This window comes from Mastigoproctus giganteus, chromosome 3 (genome assembly GCF_048544385.1).
Source record: "Mastigoproctus giganteus isolate SK-2022 chromosome 3, ASM4854438v1, whole genome shotgun sequence".
Lineage (NCBI taxonomy): Eukaryota > Metazoa > Arthropoda > Arachnida > Uropygi > Thelyphonidae > Mastigoproctus > Mastigoproctus giganteus.
The window spans coordinates 201,860,301-201,877,579 of record NC_143577.1 but is presented as its reverse complement, the minus strand read 5'-3'; the positions used below and the strand labels follow the sequence as shown (position 1 = coordinate 201,877,579).

At 35.4% G+C, this 17,279-nt stretch overlaps 1 protein-coding gene across 1 annotated transcript in view; it reads right to left on the bottom strand.

The window, feature by feature from the left end:
* Positions 1 to 17,279, bottom strand: part of LOC150088576 (glycogen phosphorylase-like) — a 206,463-nt gene that overhangs the window by 98,321 nt on the left and 90,863 nt on the right. Inside the window, exons 3-4 of the mRNA XM_090369579.1 lie at positions 15,642 to 15,824; positions 352 to 483 (exon numbers count right to left, since the gene is read on the bottom strand). Coding sequence (XP_090225705.1) covers positions 352 to 483; positions 15,642 to 15,824 — 315 coding nt within the window. The remainder of the gene's footprint in view (positions 1 to 351; positions 484 to 15,641; positions 15,825 to 17,279) is intronic.

The following is a 17,279-nucleotide window of genomic DNA, read 5'->3' as shown; positions in this document are numbered from 1 at the left end:
CAAAGACAATAGGATGATCTATCCTTACCTGACAAACAGATGGTAAAACAGAATACCTAAAACAGAATACCTAAACAGAATGGGAAAAGAAGAACACCTTCAAACATAACATATTTTTTGTGTGTGGCATGTTCTTTTCTTAATCATTATGAATTCTCCAGAGCTGAAAAGCAATTAATCACTGGACTTGTGATTGTGAAAAGAAACTTGTAGTTCTTGGCATCTGCATATATCCTTAAACTGCAATAAAGACTCAATTTTTACACACATGATAGCCATTTCTTAATTCCATGATCTTTAATGTAAATATAAAAAATATAAGAAATTTTAATAAAGATCAGCATATCTTACCTGAGTATCTACCCATTTCATTCCCCTGGGTGTTTTTTCCACACGACCATAAAAGTTGACAGGTAACATGTATTCTGGACGGGCCTTTTCCCATGGATTTCCAAATCTCAACCAGTCATCAGGTTCTTCTATCTGATAATAAACACGACGTATAATTATTTAAGTAACAACATCATTATAGAAAACTATAGTGTATAAGATACCCGAGGCACTCCACAAACAAGCAGAATATCAATAAAATATATACTGTCTCACCAAAATATTAAAAACTCTCCCACTGAATTACAACCACATGTCCCAATTCAAATTTATGCATTTTTTGAATATCAGCCACTAATGGCTTGCCAGACCACACTTAAATGCAACAGTACTGCTTATAACTAAACGTTATTTCACAATAGCCTTTTTTTGGAAGTTACTAATTTCCAAAAAGGATATTGCAAAAACTATTTAAATCACTAAGTGATCATTTCATGAGCCTACCAAGCACAGTAAAAAGAAGATAAAGCCAATTCCAGAAAGGTATCTCTGGAACAGAAGGATTACCTGTTAGGCAGAATGTCAAACTGAATTCAAAAAGACTACAGCTCTACAGAATATATAATATATGATTATATTTTATCCAAACCATGCACAGAGAACTCTGATATCTGAAATTAGGCAATTCCCTGTCTGCAAACAACTCATCACAATTATGAATTGGCAAACAATGTTACGATGTGCCATAAATTATTTTTTGTCAAAAAGTTTATCAAGCTCTAAAAAGAGAGCTGAATGATTTTCTGATAACTGAAAAGAAAGTGGAAGAAAATTTGTTGAAGTTAAACATAAAAAAAGGCACCTGGGGTGGATGGGATCTATCCAATCATTAAGGGGGGGGGAGCAGCAAAGGAGATAAGCAAACCCTCAGCCATATTTATGAGAGCACCTTTAGATTCAGGGGCTCCCTGTGGAACGGAGATGTGCGAATGTTATTCTGTAAGGTTGAGTGGCCAACCCCTTCTAAATCTTCACAGCCCTCAACCTCCTCAGCAGCATACTTATCAGCTGAAGACGTCGATTCTGACACTGATGCTTGAGAGATAAAACTTTGTAATTTTATAATTTTGAATTTTTTTAAAATTTTACGCTTTTGTAATTTTTCCTGTGCATTAGATATAAAAAATTTAAATAATTCTATTTACATGTTCGTAGATTACATGTCCAGGGATTTTTTTTTTTTTTTTTTTCTGTTAGTTGTTGGCACATCGGCTTCTGTGGCCATATTGCACCTCCCAACGTTTTTGCATTTTCTACTCTGATCCAAGCCCGAGGCGGGATTCAAACCTGTCTGGCAACCTTTGGGTTGCCAGGCAGGTTTGAATCCCGCAGGTGAGTAAAGTGCCTGCCTGGCAACCTTTGGGTTGCCAGGCAGGCACTTTACTCACCCAGCTAGCCTGGTCAGCTCCAGGGAAAATAATGGAGTCACTGGTTAAAGAAGTAACGTAGGACCATCTAGACAGGAGTGCAGTTATACTTCAGTCATAACATTGGTCTATTTAGGAAAGATCTTGTCTGACCAATTTGGCTAGATACTATGATGCAGTGACAAAAGAATTAGATGCAAAAAATTATTTTGATATTATATACTTAAATTTCGGGAAAGTTTTTGATACTGTTTCACACAAGAGACTGCTATACAAACTTGGAGTAGTGTGGTATTAAGGGCAAGTTTTGCGGGGGGGGGGGGATAGAGAGATATTATATTTACAGATAATAAACATGCCTACATACAGGTGTTTGACACACTAAGTACTTTTAGCAAGTCAAGTCCTTAAAAAAAAAGAAAGCTTAATTTATATTTTAATAAGCCTTGACTTCGTACCTAGCTTGGTTTGTGCTTCTAAAAGCCCACTGTCCATGGCTTAAACATATATTGTGGAGACAGCATCCCAAGTAGGTTAGTTTTCTTAAAACAGTTTTGTGTTTTTAAAACATTTCTAGAAAATTTGTCCTTTCCTTTAAATCCATGTTTTTAATGTTAACTAAAACTGGCAAAAATTAGTATTATGCAATTAATACAAATTTTACCATGCTTTCCCTGCTGCCTTTACAGTCACTAGGAAAGTGGTACAGAAAAGGCCAAGAAACATCTGAGAAGTATGTATAATTATTCCTAATATAAAGACAGATTTAGATCCTATGCAGCACAAGGTGCTTCAATTCACCCTAATTCAATTCCATTTACTTGTGCACCATACCACCCAGGTGGGCAGGAGCAGCAGTGTGTAGCACACGCTTCTTGATTAGACGGGTTCGAGCCTGTGACCACCAAATACGGAAAGGTCAGGGAATTGACCACCGCATATCCCCCCCACCCCCAGAGCAATATGGCCTTAGTTGCTAATGCTCCTAAAAACCAAATAACAACACCAACAACAGCACCATACCACAAAAAGAACAACTTAGCAAATACACAACAATATTAAAAAGTTTGGGCAATAATATTAAATCAGATTATTACACACAGATTGTTTAATTAAAAGAAACAAAATTACATAAAGCTATGATATATGCAGTCTTTTTCAGAGTGGCCAATATACTACTGTTAAAATTAAAAGAATTTACTGCTTATCATTATCTGTTCTATACTTTTAATTTTCTGAGCAAATATTCCATACTCTTAATAACAGCATATCCATAAATAGATAATTACAAGGTTTCCATGGTATCTAAAAAGCATGCAGCAAACCAACCACTGCCAAATAAATTTATTTTAAAAGATACTGTATTTTTTATTTTATATTCAGGTTTTGCTACCAATTTGGTTTCATTAAAACTTGAAACATTGACCACATTTCACAAATAAGAAGCTGTTATATGTTAATCAACAATTCAAGTCTGCAGCAAGTCAGTGTAAGGTATTAAAAAAAAAAAAAAAAAAAAAGCAGCTCAGTGCTGGGAGTAGCACTTTCAGCATAATAATTCAACTATTTCAGGTGTTTGGTAGACATTTGGATCCTCTGAAAATCAATTCATCCAAAACATATTACTATATTTTTAAAATCATAATTAAAATTCTAATACAATTTGTTTAATTATAATGCCAAATTTTTAAATTACAATTAAAAAACAATGCTTTACAAATTATGATTTCTACAGTCTTTTCAGTGTTCCACTACACTACTGCGAAAGTTATCGAACATCATAATATGAGGGGGTATCAAAAAGTTGGCCCTGACCTAGATATCTCAGTAGGAAGATGCCATTTTTAATACAGCCACTCCCCGGCTTACGTAATACTCGATTATGGAAATTCGACTTTAGGCAAGTTTTTTTCCGGCTGGTGAAAACTTAAAATCATGGAAACGTATTTTGCTTCCCATAGGAATAAACGGAGATATGAAAATATCGTAATGTGAACCCAATAACACATTGTTTTTTTGTAGTAATTCGTTCCAAGACCTCAGAAGTTGAAATTTTCGCCATAAAACTAAGCTATTTATCTCTCTAAAACAGGCCTTCTTAAACTATGGGTCGCGACCCCATTTGGGGTCGCGTAGCAAAATTCTGGGGTCGTGAGAGATTTTAATGTCAAATATTTTAATACACGATTTTATAACATCTAGATGTGTATTTGTGCAGAGTCACACTCACACACCTGCACACAAACAAAGGGAGGAATGCGTGCGCACACGTGCAGCGAGACTATGATTCAATAACACTGACTGTAATGTGAACTAGTGTAGTATTGACGCTCTTCTAGTGTAGTCAATTGTCAGTGTTCCGCCGTAACGAGATTTTAGTTTTTTTTATTTATTCAGTAATTAATAAATCAATTATTATATGCAATATGTTATTTTTATATATTTATTGTATTTTAGGATCAAAATAATTTTTGGCCATGGATAAATGGCTGAACTTAAATAAGAATAGCAATGACGCAGATAATAATGCTACAAACTCTTCTCAGGCAGGACAAAATATTGAAAAACAGGCATCTTATTTGCGAAAAAGAAAATATGATGAGTCTTTTCTTCAATTTGGCTTTACATTTCAAAATTGTAAGGGTAATGAACAACCTCTTTGTTTGATCTGCAATGAATTATTGGCTCCGGAGAGTATGAAACCATCAAAATTAAAAAGACATCTTGAATCAAAGCATGTTTCGTATGTCAATAAACCAAAAGAATATTTTGAAAGACTGTATAAATCTTTAAATAAAGAAAAAAAATCCTTTGAAAAATTTATAACCGTTAGTGAAAAATGTTTACTAGCGTCATATGAAGTTTCATACTGTATTGCTAAAAATAAAAAGCCGTTCACCATTGGAGAAGATCTTGTATTACCTGCTGCTATTAAAATGGTAGAAATACTACATGGAAGTAAATATGGCGATGATATTCGAAAAATTCCTTTGTCGAACGACAGTGTCTCGAATAGAATTTCTGATATTAACGAGGACCAATTAGTGCAACTTATTACAAGAATTAAAGAAAGCCCAAAATTTTCAATTCAGTTGGACAAAACAACTGATATTACTAAATTGGCTCAGTTGTTAGTATATGTCAGGTACGTTTATAAAGAAAGCGTGGAGGAAGAATTGTTATTTTGTCGTTCTATGGAAGACCATACTACAGGGAAAGACATATATTGTAAAGTTGACGAATTTTTAAAAACTGAAGGTTTAGAATGGAAAAATTGCTGTGGAATATGCACAGATGGTGCAAGAGCGATGACCGGCAAAAATTTTGGTTTTAAATCATTTTTTCAAGCTGCTCATTATGATCATATAACTTCTACTCACTGCCTTATTCACCGAGAGGCCCTTGCAGCAAAAAAATTAGCACCAGAATTGAACGATGTGCTTCAGGATGCTGTTAAGATTATAAATTTTATTAAGAGCCATGCCCTTAACAGCCGCTTATTTTCAAATCTCTGTAAGAATACGGATTCCAACTACACAACTTTATTATTACATGCAGAAGTAAGATGGTTGTCAAGAGGTCAAAGTTTAAGAAGATTATTGCTATTAAAGGACGAGATCGAAATATTTTTAATCGAACGAAAATGTGAACTTGCTGCTTTTTTTCAAAATGACTTATAGCTATCCAAGCTGTGTTATTTGTCAGATATTTTTGCGAAATTAAACGATCTGAACTTGTCTCTCCAAGGAAAAAATTGCGATATATTTACTTCGAATGTTAAAATTGAAATTTTTATCAAAAAGATCAACATTTGGAAAAGTAGGGTAGAAAAAAATTCGTTCGAAATGTTTTCCAGTGTCGACAATTTTATAATCGAGAAAATTCATTGTAAAACTTTTATTGCAAAAATTATTGTAGATCACTTAAAAGCGCTAGAAACACAGTTCCGTACATATTTTATATTAAATATTGATTTCCAAAAAATAGTTTGGATTCAAAAGCCGTTTTGGATTGGCTTAAGTGAGATTGATCACCTGCCACTTAAAGCTCAAGAGGAATTTTCTGAGCTTTCGAGTGACTCAAACTTAAAACTACAATTTCAAAAAAAGTCCTTGACTGAATTCTGGATCGGAACTAGAACTGAATTTCCCACAATCGCTGATATGGCGTTAAATGTACTTCTGCCATTCAACACCACATATTTATGTGAAGTTACTTTCTCAGCTTTAACACATATTAAATCCCAGTATCGTTCAGCGCTAAAAAATGTTGAAGAGGTCTTACGTCCAGCAGTGTCAAACATTCCACCAAGATTTAATTTGTTATGCAATAAAAAACAGGCACATCCATCTCATTAAATTTTTTACCTTAATTTTAATTTAATACTTACCACTCAACGACTGCGTTCGAATATATTCGAGCAAACTAAGACGGTCAGAATCCCCTTTTATTTATGTTATTGCAAAAAATGCAATTTTGATGAAAAATAGGGCATATAATTTTTGTAACCATAATAAATACAATTTTACAATTTTTTGTGCAATTTTTAATTTTAGATTTTTGTATGTTTCAAAACGAATTCTAAAACTATATATTTTCATATGTATATGTATATTGTTACCTAATAAATAAATCATCAAAAAATATTAATTTATCTTTCTTTTATATTTATATGGGGTCGCCAAGAAACTCGCAATCATAAATGGGGTCGTGAATGAAAAAAGTTTAAGAAGCCCTGCTCTAAAAGGTCATTTTTATAATGGAAATTACACTACACTTTCATTGTTATCAAATGTTCCATTATAACAGGGGTGGCCAACTTAATTTGTGATGTGATCTATTTTTTTTTCCTTCGAAATGTGCCACGATCTACCATCTCAAAAATCTCATTGCACATAGTTAAAAAAGTTAATCAACACATTGAAAAATTGTTTATAAATTTTAAAATTAAATACAAAATGCAGAATTCTTATTTTAAATTCATACGTATTTAAAATTTTAATTTATGCGAAGTTTGTGTCATCTGACAAGCTTTCAAAATCGGGAATATACTGTGATAAGGCCAACCGTAAAGAATCTTCTGTATGCAAGTCCGTAAGAGTAGTGCGATTCTTCGTCTTTGTTTGTTTCAAATACGAAAAGGCCGATTCAAAGATATATGTGGACCAAAACAGGAATTTAAAAGTTCACTGCATTTTTTAACATTTGGGTACTTTTCTCGGGAAACATATTTCCAAAAGTCTTCTTCTGATGATCTGGCTTTTAGGAAGATATCGTTTCACAATGTAATAATTTCATTTTAAAGTAATATTTTCTGCATGTGAAAAACTCAGCGATTTTTTCTGCAGTTTGTTTTGTATCTAAGTCGATATTAAATGGATAAGAAATATAATGAACAATCTCTTCAATTGTTTTAAAATCACTGAATCTGGTTTCAAAATCGTCCACAATATTCTCAATTTCAGAAACATATTTCTCACTATTAAATTCAAAAACAGGATATTTTTGCAAATGATCTTGCATGTTTGCAAAATGATCGAATTTTTTTTTTCTTTGAGATTCTTAGCCATTGCCAAAATTGATATTTGTATGCAGAAATACTACTAATCATGTCACCCACATTTTTATTTTTTCCTTGTAATTCCAAATTCAGATCACTTAATTTACTGGTAAAATCTGTCAAAAAAGCCAGATCACACAACCACTCCGTACCTTGTCGCTGCTGATAATAATCTTCCTTTTAATCAACAATTTTTTTAATTTAATTCAGCAAATTTCAAAATCTCTGTAGAAACTTACTCCAACTCAGCCACCTCACATCTGTGTGTAATATCATATCTGGTTCTTTTTCATTGAGTTACATTTTAAAAAGTCGCCTTTGAAGCGATGTCCATAACACTTTTAGTATTTAATCTTTTGCTGGCTAACACTGGTAACTTATACAGTGGTAACTCAAAAAATCTGGGAATCCATCATCCTTTTGGCACAATGCGATGAATCCGTTAAGATGCCCCGTCATTGCTTTAGCTCCATCTGTTGTTACTGATACGAGCTTAAATAGTGGTAATTTAATTTTTTCAATAAAATGTTTGAATGAGTTAAAGATATCAAGACCTCTAGTTCTTTCTTTTAACGAAATCATATCCAACAGTTCTTCTCTAGTGGCAGAATCATTGAAAACCATATGAATAAAAACAAGGAACTGAGCTGTATCACTGACATCTGTAGATTCATCCAGTTGTAAAGAAAAGGCCACACAATTAGCAATATCAGCACGCAATCGTTCGCTCACATTTTTACTCTTTTTTTTCGATGCGTCGCATCACAGTATTTCGAGATAACTGCAGATCTTGAAGGGCACTTTTAATTTCATTTTTGTTCTTAAAATTTTCAAAAAGAGAATCTGTTATTTCAAAAATGCGTTTTTGATGAATTGACCATCAGAAAATGATTTGAATTTTTTTGCAAGAAGATGACTCACTTTAAATGATGCTACAGTTACTGCTTTAGATTGTAAATTAGGTGTCATGAATAAATTTTGTTGGGCAAATAATCTGGATTTAAGTTCTAATTTATTTTTTCTAAGTTCACTATTCGGCAGAAAATCCAATTGGTATTTACCATGGAGTGTGCTGAAGTGCCTTTCTAAATTTCCTTTTTTGGGCTAATCTGTTGTGGAACCTGTGGAATGTTTTCCAAGGTCAACCTGATGACTAATCATAGCTCACCTGAGGATTTTTTTCTTTGTGATCGATGTAAGGAGTGCACCAATCTTAAATTACAATTTGGTGCACTGATGGAACAATTTGAGTCACTGAAAAAATGGGTGCTTGCCCTCGAGAATAATGCATCTCGGAGCTTGTTAGGGACTCAAGACTCCAGCAATCTACCAAGTGATGCACTCCCGATTCGGGCCTCAAAACAGAAAAACCAATTGCAAACTACTCTGGTTCAAAAGGACTGTTTTATTAGGAGACTATTGTCAGGGAAATGGGGAATATTTTTTGTAATAAGGATAAGGGGAGTAGAACCAGGGTATGTCTGCCGGGAGCAACTATTAATGATGTCACCAACAGATTGTCAGATTTTAAGGGGGGGTAAAGAGAATATTATTATTCATGTGGGGACTAATGACATTAAACGTACACGATCTGACAATATGTTGGAAAAATACAGGACCATGCTGAGGAAATGGCGCGAGCTAGGCCACAATGTCTATGTGTTTGCAATTCTGCCCAGACACGATAGGAGGGATTATATGTTAAAAGCCTTGTGGATTAACTCAAGACTTGAAGGACTCTAAGGTTTTTGGGGGAAAATTTCTGTCAGCTTGGCCCACACTTGTAGATAGAAGGAATTTGATTTGTAGAGACGGGATACACTTAAACAAAGGTTGTGCAAAAGTTTTTGCCAGTATTATTGAGGATACCTTAAAGGTTCAGGAAAACTGCCAGTTAGGGGGGGGGATGTGGGTAATACTGACACGCGTTTATCTGATAATATTGGTCAAAGTAACTCTTGCCATACCTCAAGAGTTCTTATGTTTCCCCAACTGGACATATTATCTAGATGTTCTGGGAGCAGAAACATTTCAAGTGAGCAGGTAGCTAATGCCAGGGAAGAGAGCCTAAAAAACTTCAAGGGTTGTATTAGGGGGTTGTTAAATATACAAGAACAGTAAGTCTTAATTGTTTATATAGTAATGTTAGAACTGTCGTCAATAAAATGAGCAAATTTGAACTGCTGGTTAAAACAAGTAACGCAGACATAATAAGGCTTACGAAAACGTGGTGCCACCCGGAAATAGGGGATGATGAGTTTCAGTACAGCTTGTATAATGTATTTAGGAAGGATAGGGTAGATAAAAGGGGTGGTGGGGTAATGCTTCTTATCAGAAGCAGCCTGTGTGCAATGATAGCTTTCCCGGATTCAGACATGTCACATGCTAGTATAGAATCTATATGGTGTGAGATAGTTGGAAACAAAGGTATAATGCGAGTAGGAGTAATCTACAGACCAGGTGATTGTGAAGATTATGATGAAAGCCTCTACATGCAAATGGAATGGGCAAGTAAGCATCAATATCTTATTATGGGTGATTTCAATTTGCCTCTAATTGATTGGAGAAAATGGGAAGGAAACTATGTGGGGAACAAAATTTTTAAATCAACTAGATGACTGTTATTTGTATCAACATGTCAGGGAAAGTACTAGAAAAAAGAATATCCTAGACCTCATCATCACCCATGAATCAGATGACATAACAGGGCTGACAGTAGAGGAACCAGTAGCAGGAAGTGATCACGTAGTTCTACGGTGGATGATGAAGAGAGAGGTAGCAGTAGTAGAAGGCAAAGGAATGGGTTATAATTTCAGAAAAGGAAATTACGATGGCTTAAGGTGCTACATGGCCTCTATTAACTGGGTAGATATCACACAGAGAATGAATACAATTGAACTGTGGTTTGCTTTTAAAACATTATCACAGACGCCTTGAATGCGTATTTACCATTAAAAAAAAATACTCCACGAGGAGGGTTCAAAGTGGGATGAATAGTGAAGTTGCCACATTACTTGAGCAGAAAAAGGTGGCATGGAAAAGTTACGGAGCAATAAAAAGTACTGAAGCCTATAAGAGCTACAAGATGATCTGTAATAGAGCCACAGAAAAAGGTTCGACAGGCAAAGGCAGTTTATGAGAAATCGGCTAGCAAACAGAGCAAGGGGGGGGGGGAGGATAAGGAATTCTTCACATACATATAAATGCTAAGAAGAGCAGGACAAACCAGATTGGACCTTTACGTAAGGGAAAGGGGATAGTATTAAATACACCAGCTGCCATTGAAGATGAACTCAACAATTATTTTGCATCAATATTTACAGAAGAAAAACCATTTGTGGCAATTGGAAATCGTGGGAGCGAAGTTGAAAAATATGTAATTAATGATATTGAAATTTCGCAAGGTTATTTAATGAAAAAACTTTTGAGCCTACAGGCCAATAAGGCTCCTGGAGTTGATGGAATATACCCTATAATCTTAAGGGAGGCAGCAAGTGAGTGCATTGAACCATTGAGGCTAATTATGCGAGCATCACTAGACTCTGGGGAGATTCCGTTGGATTTGAAAAGTGCAATGTATCTCCCATACATAAGGGTGGTTCTAAGAGTGAAGTGGGAACTTATCGACATGTCAGTCTGACTTCAGTGGTAGGGAAAATCATGGACACAATGATCAAGGGTGGAATTCAGGATCATTTGGATAGAACTGAAATTCTCAAGGACACTCAGCATGGTTTTGTAAAGGGGAAATTATATTTAACAAATCTGGTTCGCTATTTTGAAAGGGTCGCTCATGGCTGGATTTAGGGAATAATTTCGACATTTATTTAGATTTCCACAAAGCTTTTGACTCAGTCCCACATGAGCAGTTGCTTTATAAGCTGGAACAGGTTGGAATCAATGGGAAAATCCTTAGATGGATATCAGGATGTCTTCAGGGCAGGTGGCAGAGGGTTGTAATAAATGGATATTCCTCAGATTGGGTTGATGTAAGAAGTGGGGTTTCCCCAAGGATCAGTATTAGGACCACTGTTGTTTTTAATTTTCATAAACGACATTGATGAAGGGATAGAGGGCGTGATGTCTAAATTTGCAGACAATGTTAAAATTGATAGAGTAGTTAATGATCAGTGTCAAGCCGGGCTTCTTCAGAGAGACCTAGATAGACTTCAGGAATGGTCAGAAAAATGGCAGCTATGCTTTAATCCAACAAAGTGTAAAGTATTACACCTGGGAAACAGTAATCCCAAAATAACTTATTCACTTGGTGGAGTTCAACTAAACCCAGTACTGGAGGAAAGGGACTTGGGTGTTATGATACGGTCAGACATGAAATTCTCTGAGCATTGTAAACAGGTTGCAAGGAAGGCCCGTGTTGTCCTATTGATGATCTATCGAACTTTTGCAAGTAGAGATAAGGACGTGATAATCCCATTATATAAGGCTTTTGTTAGACCACACTTGGAATACTGTGTTCAAGTATGGAGACCGTACCTAAAGAAAGGTAGAGCTTCTTGAAAGGGTGCAATCGGCAAAAGGGCGTCCTTATGAAGAAAGACTTCAAATATGTGGGTTGCAGAGTTTGGAAACTAGACACCTCAGAGGAGATTTGATTGAGGTGTTTTAAGGCTCTGAGATGCATCAGTAAAATGAATGAGGACGAAATTTTCAAGATTATAAATGATGCTAGAACTAGGGGACATAAATTCAAGTTACAGGGAGAGATGTTTAGATTAGACTACAGGAAGTTTTATTTTAGCCAGTGAGTTATAAATTACTGGAATAAGTTGCCTACATGGGTGGTAGAGGTTGACAGTTTGGGGAAATTCAAAGGTCATCTGGATAGTACCTTCGGGTGAGGGAAACGCATAGGATGATAGGTTTAATTTTCTTTTATTAATTATTAGTTTTTTGGGTTTTTTTATCGTTGTTTTATTCGGGTTTTTTTTTTTTTTTGGCTGGTGCCAAAAAAAAGCCATAGGCTTTCTTGCACCATGCAGCCAATACTAATACTAATTACAAAAAAGTAATCTACTTCCCACACTTGATGAAAATGATACGTTTTACACTTTTTCGTAGTATTCATTTTAAATCAAAAAAAGGTATTAAATTAACATATAAGTACTATCCAGTTATTAAATCAGCAAAAGCAATGCTTACCGATTAAAACACTTCAAGTGCGTGAACCAGAAAAATATTCTGTCTGAACAGCTAATGTAGAATAATTGATGAAGAGGATTCCCAAATGAGGAAGTTGTTTCCAAAATAACTGGACAACCATACCACCATTTATTGCTCTGTTTGGTTATATCATTATAAGAATCAGTTTTGAATGCCTTTGTGATATTTCTCTAAAGCTATTTCTGGAGGTCACGACCATAAAATAATAAAAATAATTTGCACTTTCCGGTTTATTGGGCTTTTCTGTTAGTGCAATCTAATTATAAACTGGTAATAAACTCAATCTTATTGTATTTGCAATAATACCAACAGCTGGAATTCTGCAGGATTTTACGTTATTATGGTGAAATGTGTTTCTCCTTCAATGAAATCTTCAATCATGCAAAAAGAAACAAAAATAAATTTTCAAAATCTGCTCTTCATTCCTATTTTTGAAGCTTCATAAAAAAAATAATAATAAATAAATAAAATACCGTGCAGGTAGCGAAATCCACTGCGCAATATAAAATTTTGGTAGTATACCTGACCGCACAAATCGAGGTATGACTGTATATTTAAAATTCGCCGTGATTGACCGAAATTAAAGCCACGATCAACTGGTAGATCGCGATTAACTCGTTGGCCACCCCTGCTTATAAGAATCAATTTTGAACACCTTTGCGATATTTTTCTAAAACACATTTCTGGAGGTCACTACCATAAAACAATAAAATCAATTTGCACTTTCTGGTTTACTGAGCTTTTCTGTTAGCGCAATCTATTATAAATGGGTAGTAAACTCGATCTTATTACATTTGCGATAATATCGATAACTGGAATTATGTGAGTTTTTACGTTATGGTATTATGGTGAAATGAGTTACCCTTCACTAAAATCTTCAATTGTATAAAAAACATAAATTTTCAGAATCTTCTCTTCATTCCTATTTACTTATTACAATGGTGAAGGAAAAGGAACCAACAGAAAGTGCAAGTGCTGCCAGTGCTAAGAAACAAAACAAAATTGATTTAGAAATGAAGATGGTTAATTAAGAAGTATGAAGCAGAACAAAGTTTGCCATTGTATTTGTGATCTATTGCATGGGAATTATGTCTCGCTGCTTCAAGAGTGAATACTATTTTAAGAGACAGTGCGTGTATAAAAGAACATGTTAAAGGATCGACGCATTTAAGATCAACAGTGATCACAAAACAGCATTCGGGTGCTATATCAAAGATGGAAAAGCTATTAATAATATGAATGGAAAATCAGATTCAGAAGCAAGAGCCCCTGAGTCAAATGGCCATTCAAGCAAAAGCAAGAAGTATTTATGAAGATATTAAGGAAAAGTATGGCGAACCCCAAGCCAAATTCGTGGCAAGCGATGGGTGGTTTAATAAGTTCAAGCATTGTGCTGGTTTCCAAAACATTAAAGTATGGGGTGAAGTCACCAGTACTGATTCTGCAGCTGCAGAGAAATTGTGATGTGTTGGAAAAAACCCCCTCTAAATCTCCAGAGCTCTCAACTTCTGCAGCAGTGTGCTTATCAGCTGGAGAGTTCATTCTGGCAACAATGCTAGACAGGTAAAACTTGCTGACATTATGCCTGTCTTCTCTCTTTTTGTAATTTTATAATTTTAAAATTTTTGTAATTTTATATACTTTTGTAATATTTCTTGCGCACAAGATAAAAAAAAATTGAATACATAATTCTATTTACATGTTCATTGAACATTTCTTTTTTTCTTCAACCAAATTCAGCACACATAGTTGTGAGTACTGCATAAGCATTTAGGGAAATTCCGACTTATGCAGAGTTCTGCAGTATGTAACCCTTACATAAGTCAGGGAGTGGCTGTATAAGTCGTCTACATATTCAATAACCTAACATGTGAAATTTCATTCCCGTAGGTGATCGTACACCAGAGGTGGAGCCTGGAATCTGAGGAAGGACGCTATGGTTGACAAAGTGGAGTATCGAGCAGTAATCAAGTTCTTGCATTTGCAGAGCAAGAAAGCTCAGGAAATTGACAAAGAAATGAAAGCAGTGTATGGGCAGAGTTTTCCCACACTAACACTGTAAAAAAAGTAGAAAACGGGAGTTCCAGTGTGGTCGTACAAGTGTCTTTGAGGAGCCAAGAGAAGGAAGGCCATCAACATCCACAGACAGTGAGACAGTTGCAAAGGTTGCACAGCTGGTGCTGAGTGATGGATGTGTGACAATTCATTTGATCACAAATACAGTGGGAATTAGTTATGGTTCTGCACATAGCATTTTACATGACCATCTGCACATGTCTAAGGTCCCCGCAAAATCAGTTCCAAGATTGCTGATGCCTTTGTAGAAGCAATGTTGAATGCAATGTTCTCGCCAACTATTGGATTTGTGTAATCCGGATGTTGAGAACTTTTCTGATTGGTTGGTGACAAATGCTGGGTGTACCAGTACGATCCGGACTCTAAAGGCATATCAAAGCAGTGGAAGCACACCTCCTCCCCACCTCTCAAAAAGACAGACCACTCCATCTGCGAAGAAGGTAATGTTGTGTGTATTTTCGGACAGAAAAGGAGTTATCCTGACAGATTACCTACCTCATGGTTCCACACTTACCGGAGAATACTACAGAAACCATTTGAAAAAGTTACGCAATGCTTTGAAGGTGAAAAGGCGTGGAATGTTAACCAAAGGTCTCTGTCTTCTGTCAGACAGTGCACCGGCTCACATGGCCCTTGCCACCACCAACTTTGTAGCCCAGTGCAGTTTCAAACTACTGCAGCACCCACCCTATCCGCCTGACCAAGCACCATCAGACTTCTTGTTTGAAGAAATTAAGAAACCACTGCGTGGGCACTGCTTTGATTCATCTCAGAAAGTTATCAATGAAGTGGAATTGTGGTTTCAAGCAAAAAGTGCAGACTTCTATGATCAAGGCATTAAACAACTGATCCACAAATGGGAAAAATGTGTTACTATACATGGAGAGTACACAGAAAAGGATTAAAGTTCCTGTGAAGTTTCACCTTTCTAGGGCTATTATTTCTAGGTAAGGGTACGAACTTTTTGATACCCCCTCGTATGATAAGAAAACATAAATAGAACTATGCATGACAAATGTTTAATAAATTAGTATTCAGTTCTTCAAAATTAAATATAAAAACATTACTTGTTCTCCGTTTTTGATTTTCTGAGCAAATATCCCATACTCGTAACGAATTCCGTATCCATAAGCAGCTAATCCCAAAGTTGCCATAGAATCTAAAAAGCAAGCAGCCAAACGACCAAGACCTCCATTACCAAGTCCTGCATCTTCTTCTATATCTTCAAGCTCCTCAACCTCCAAACCTAACTTTAAAAGACATTACTTTATATATAACTTACTCCTATCCCACAGTTATGAGAATTACCTGCACACAAGCAACTAAAAGTAAATACAATATGCAGCAAGTATTTTCAAGTATTGAATATAAATGCTACAAACTTTTAAATGTATAGGGTAAGTCAGAAATATATATAAACACTTGAAACAGCCATAGCAGACAGAATTACCAATTTGAATTAAAGTTGTTCATTTTAAATCTAAAATAAACAATTAGGTTTTAATAAGTTTTCACTATGTTATGGATTAAACGGTAATCCACTCAGATGGAGAATAATCAACTAACATTTGAAGAAAGGAGGTGCAGAGAGGAAATCTGAAATGGTAATGGAAGTATGAAAATATTAAAGAGGTTTAGCATATATAAGAACATCGATATAAAAAAAAAAAAGGCACCTAATAACAGCCTGCTTCCATGATAAGTTCAAAGAACATGGAACTGTTCATAATATCAATAAGTAAAGCTGTTGGAGGAAAAGATTCAAGAAGTGCCAAAAACAACCAAGCTATTAGAAATGCATATGACTAGTTCCCAAAGAAGTCAAGTACAGTGTCCTCAAGAACTGTATTTGAGTCAATTGAGTATTATAAGAACCTTAAAGGCCAATAAAATTCAAACCATTTAAGACTTCAACTATTACATGCAGTTCAGGAAAAAGATTCTGATCAACAAACACAATTTTGAGTTGCACTGCCAGAAGAATAGTGAGGTGGGTGATTTTCAGGATATAAATCATATGGTCAGACAATGCAACATTCAAAGTGTCACAACTGTGTTTACTGAGCCAGTGACAATCTTCACCTCACTTCATAGAAAGATATCTGTCAGAGATGTATAGGACTCTCCTGTGAGATAACTGTACCATACAGATTTAATGATTCTGTTAACAGGCATAGTTATTTAGAATCATTAATGAGTGATGCAGTTCCCACAATAAGAAACATGTCTCCAGCTAACATTGGCATGCTTTCAACAGGATGGATAGGTTGCAGGTGGGAGCTTTTGAATATATCCCCTCTTCTCCCCCCCAGTCTCCAGACCTCACTCCTCTAGATATCTGAATGATAAAGTGTGCACCCATAAACCACAAAAATTGCATGATTTGTCACTGATGATACAATAGGAAGCATGCAAAATTATAGCTGAAATTTGCACCATATGCTGGTGGCAGACATTTTGAACTATGTAACTTCATTTCTATGTATCTGATGTAAATGCAGGGAAGGATTTAAACTTGTGGCCCTAAGCTATAACATGTACGAGGCCCTTCTCTCTTACAGTTCACCTGGACAATATTAAAAAAAGGATTTTTAAAGATGCAGCGAGGCCTCTTGTAATGTGAAGCCATAAGCTGTAGCTTGTTAAGCTTATGTGTAAATCCGACCTCGTGTAAATGGAACCCTTCATGGTTCAAATTTATCCAA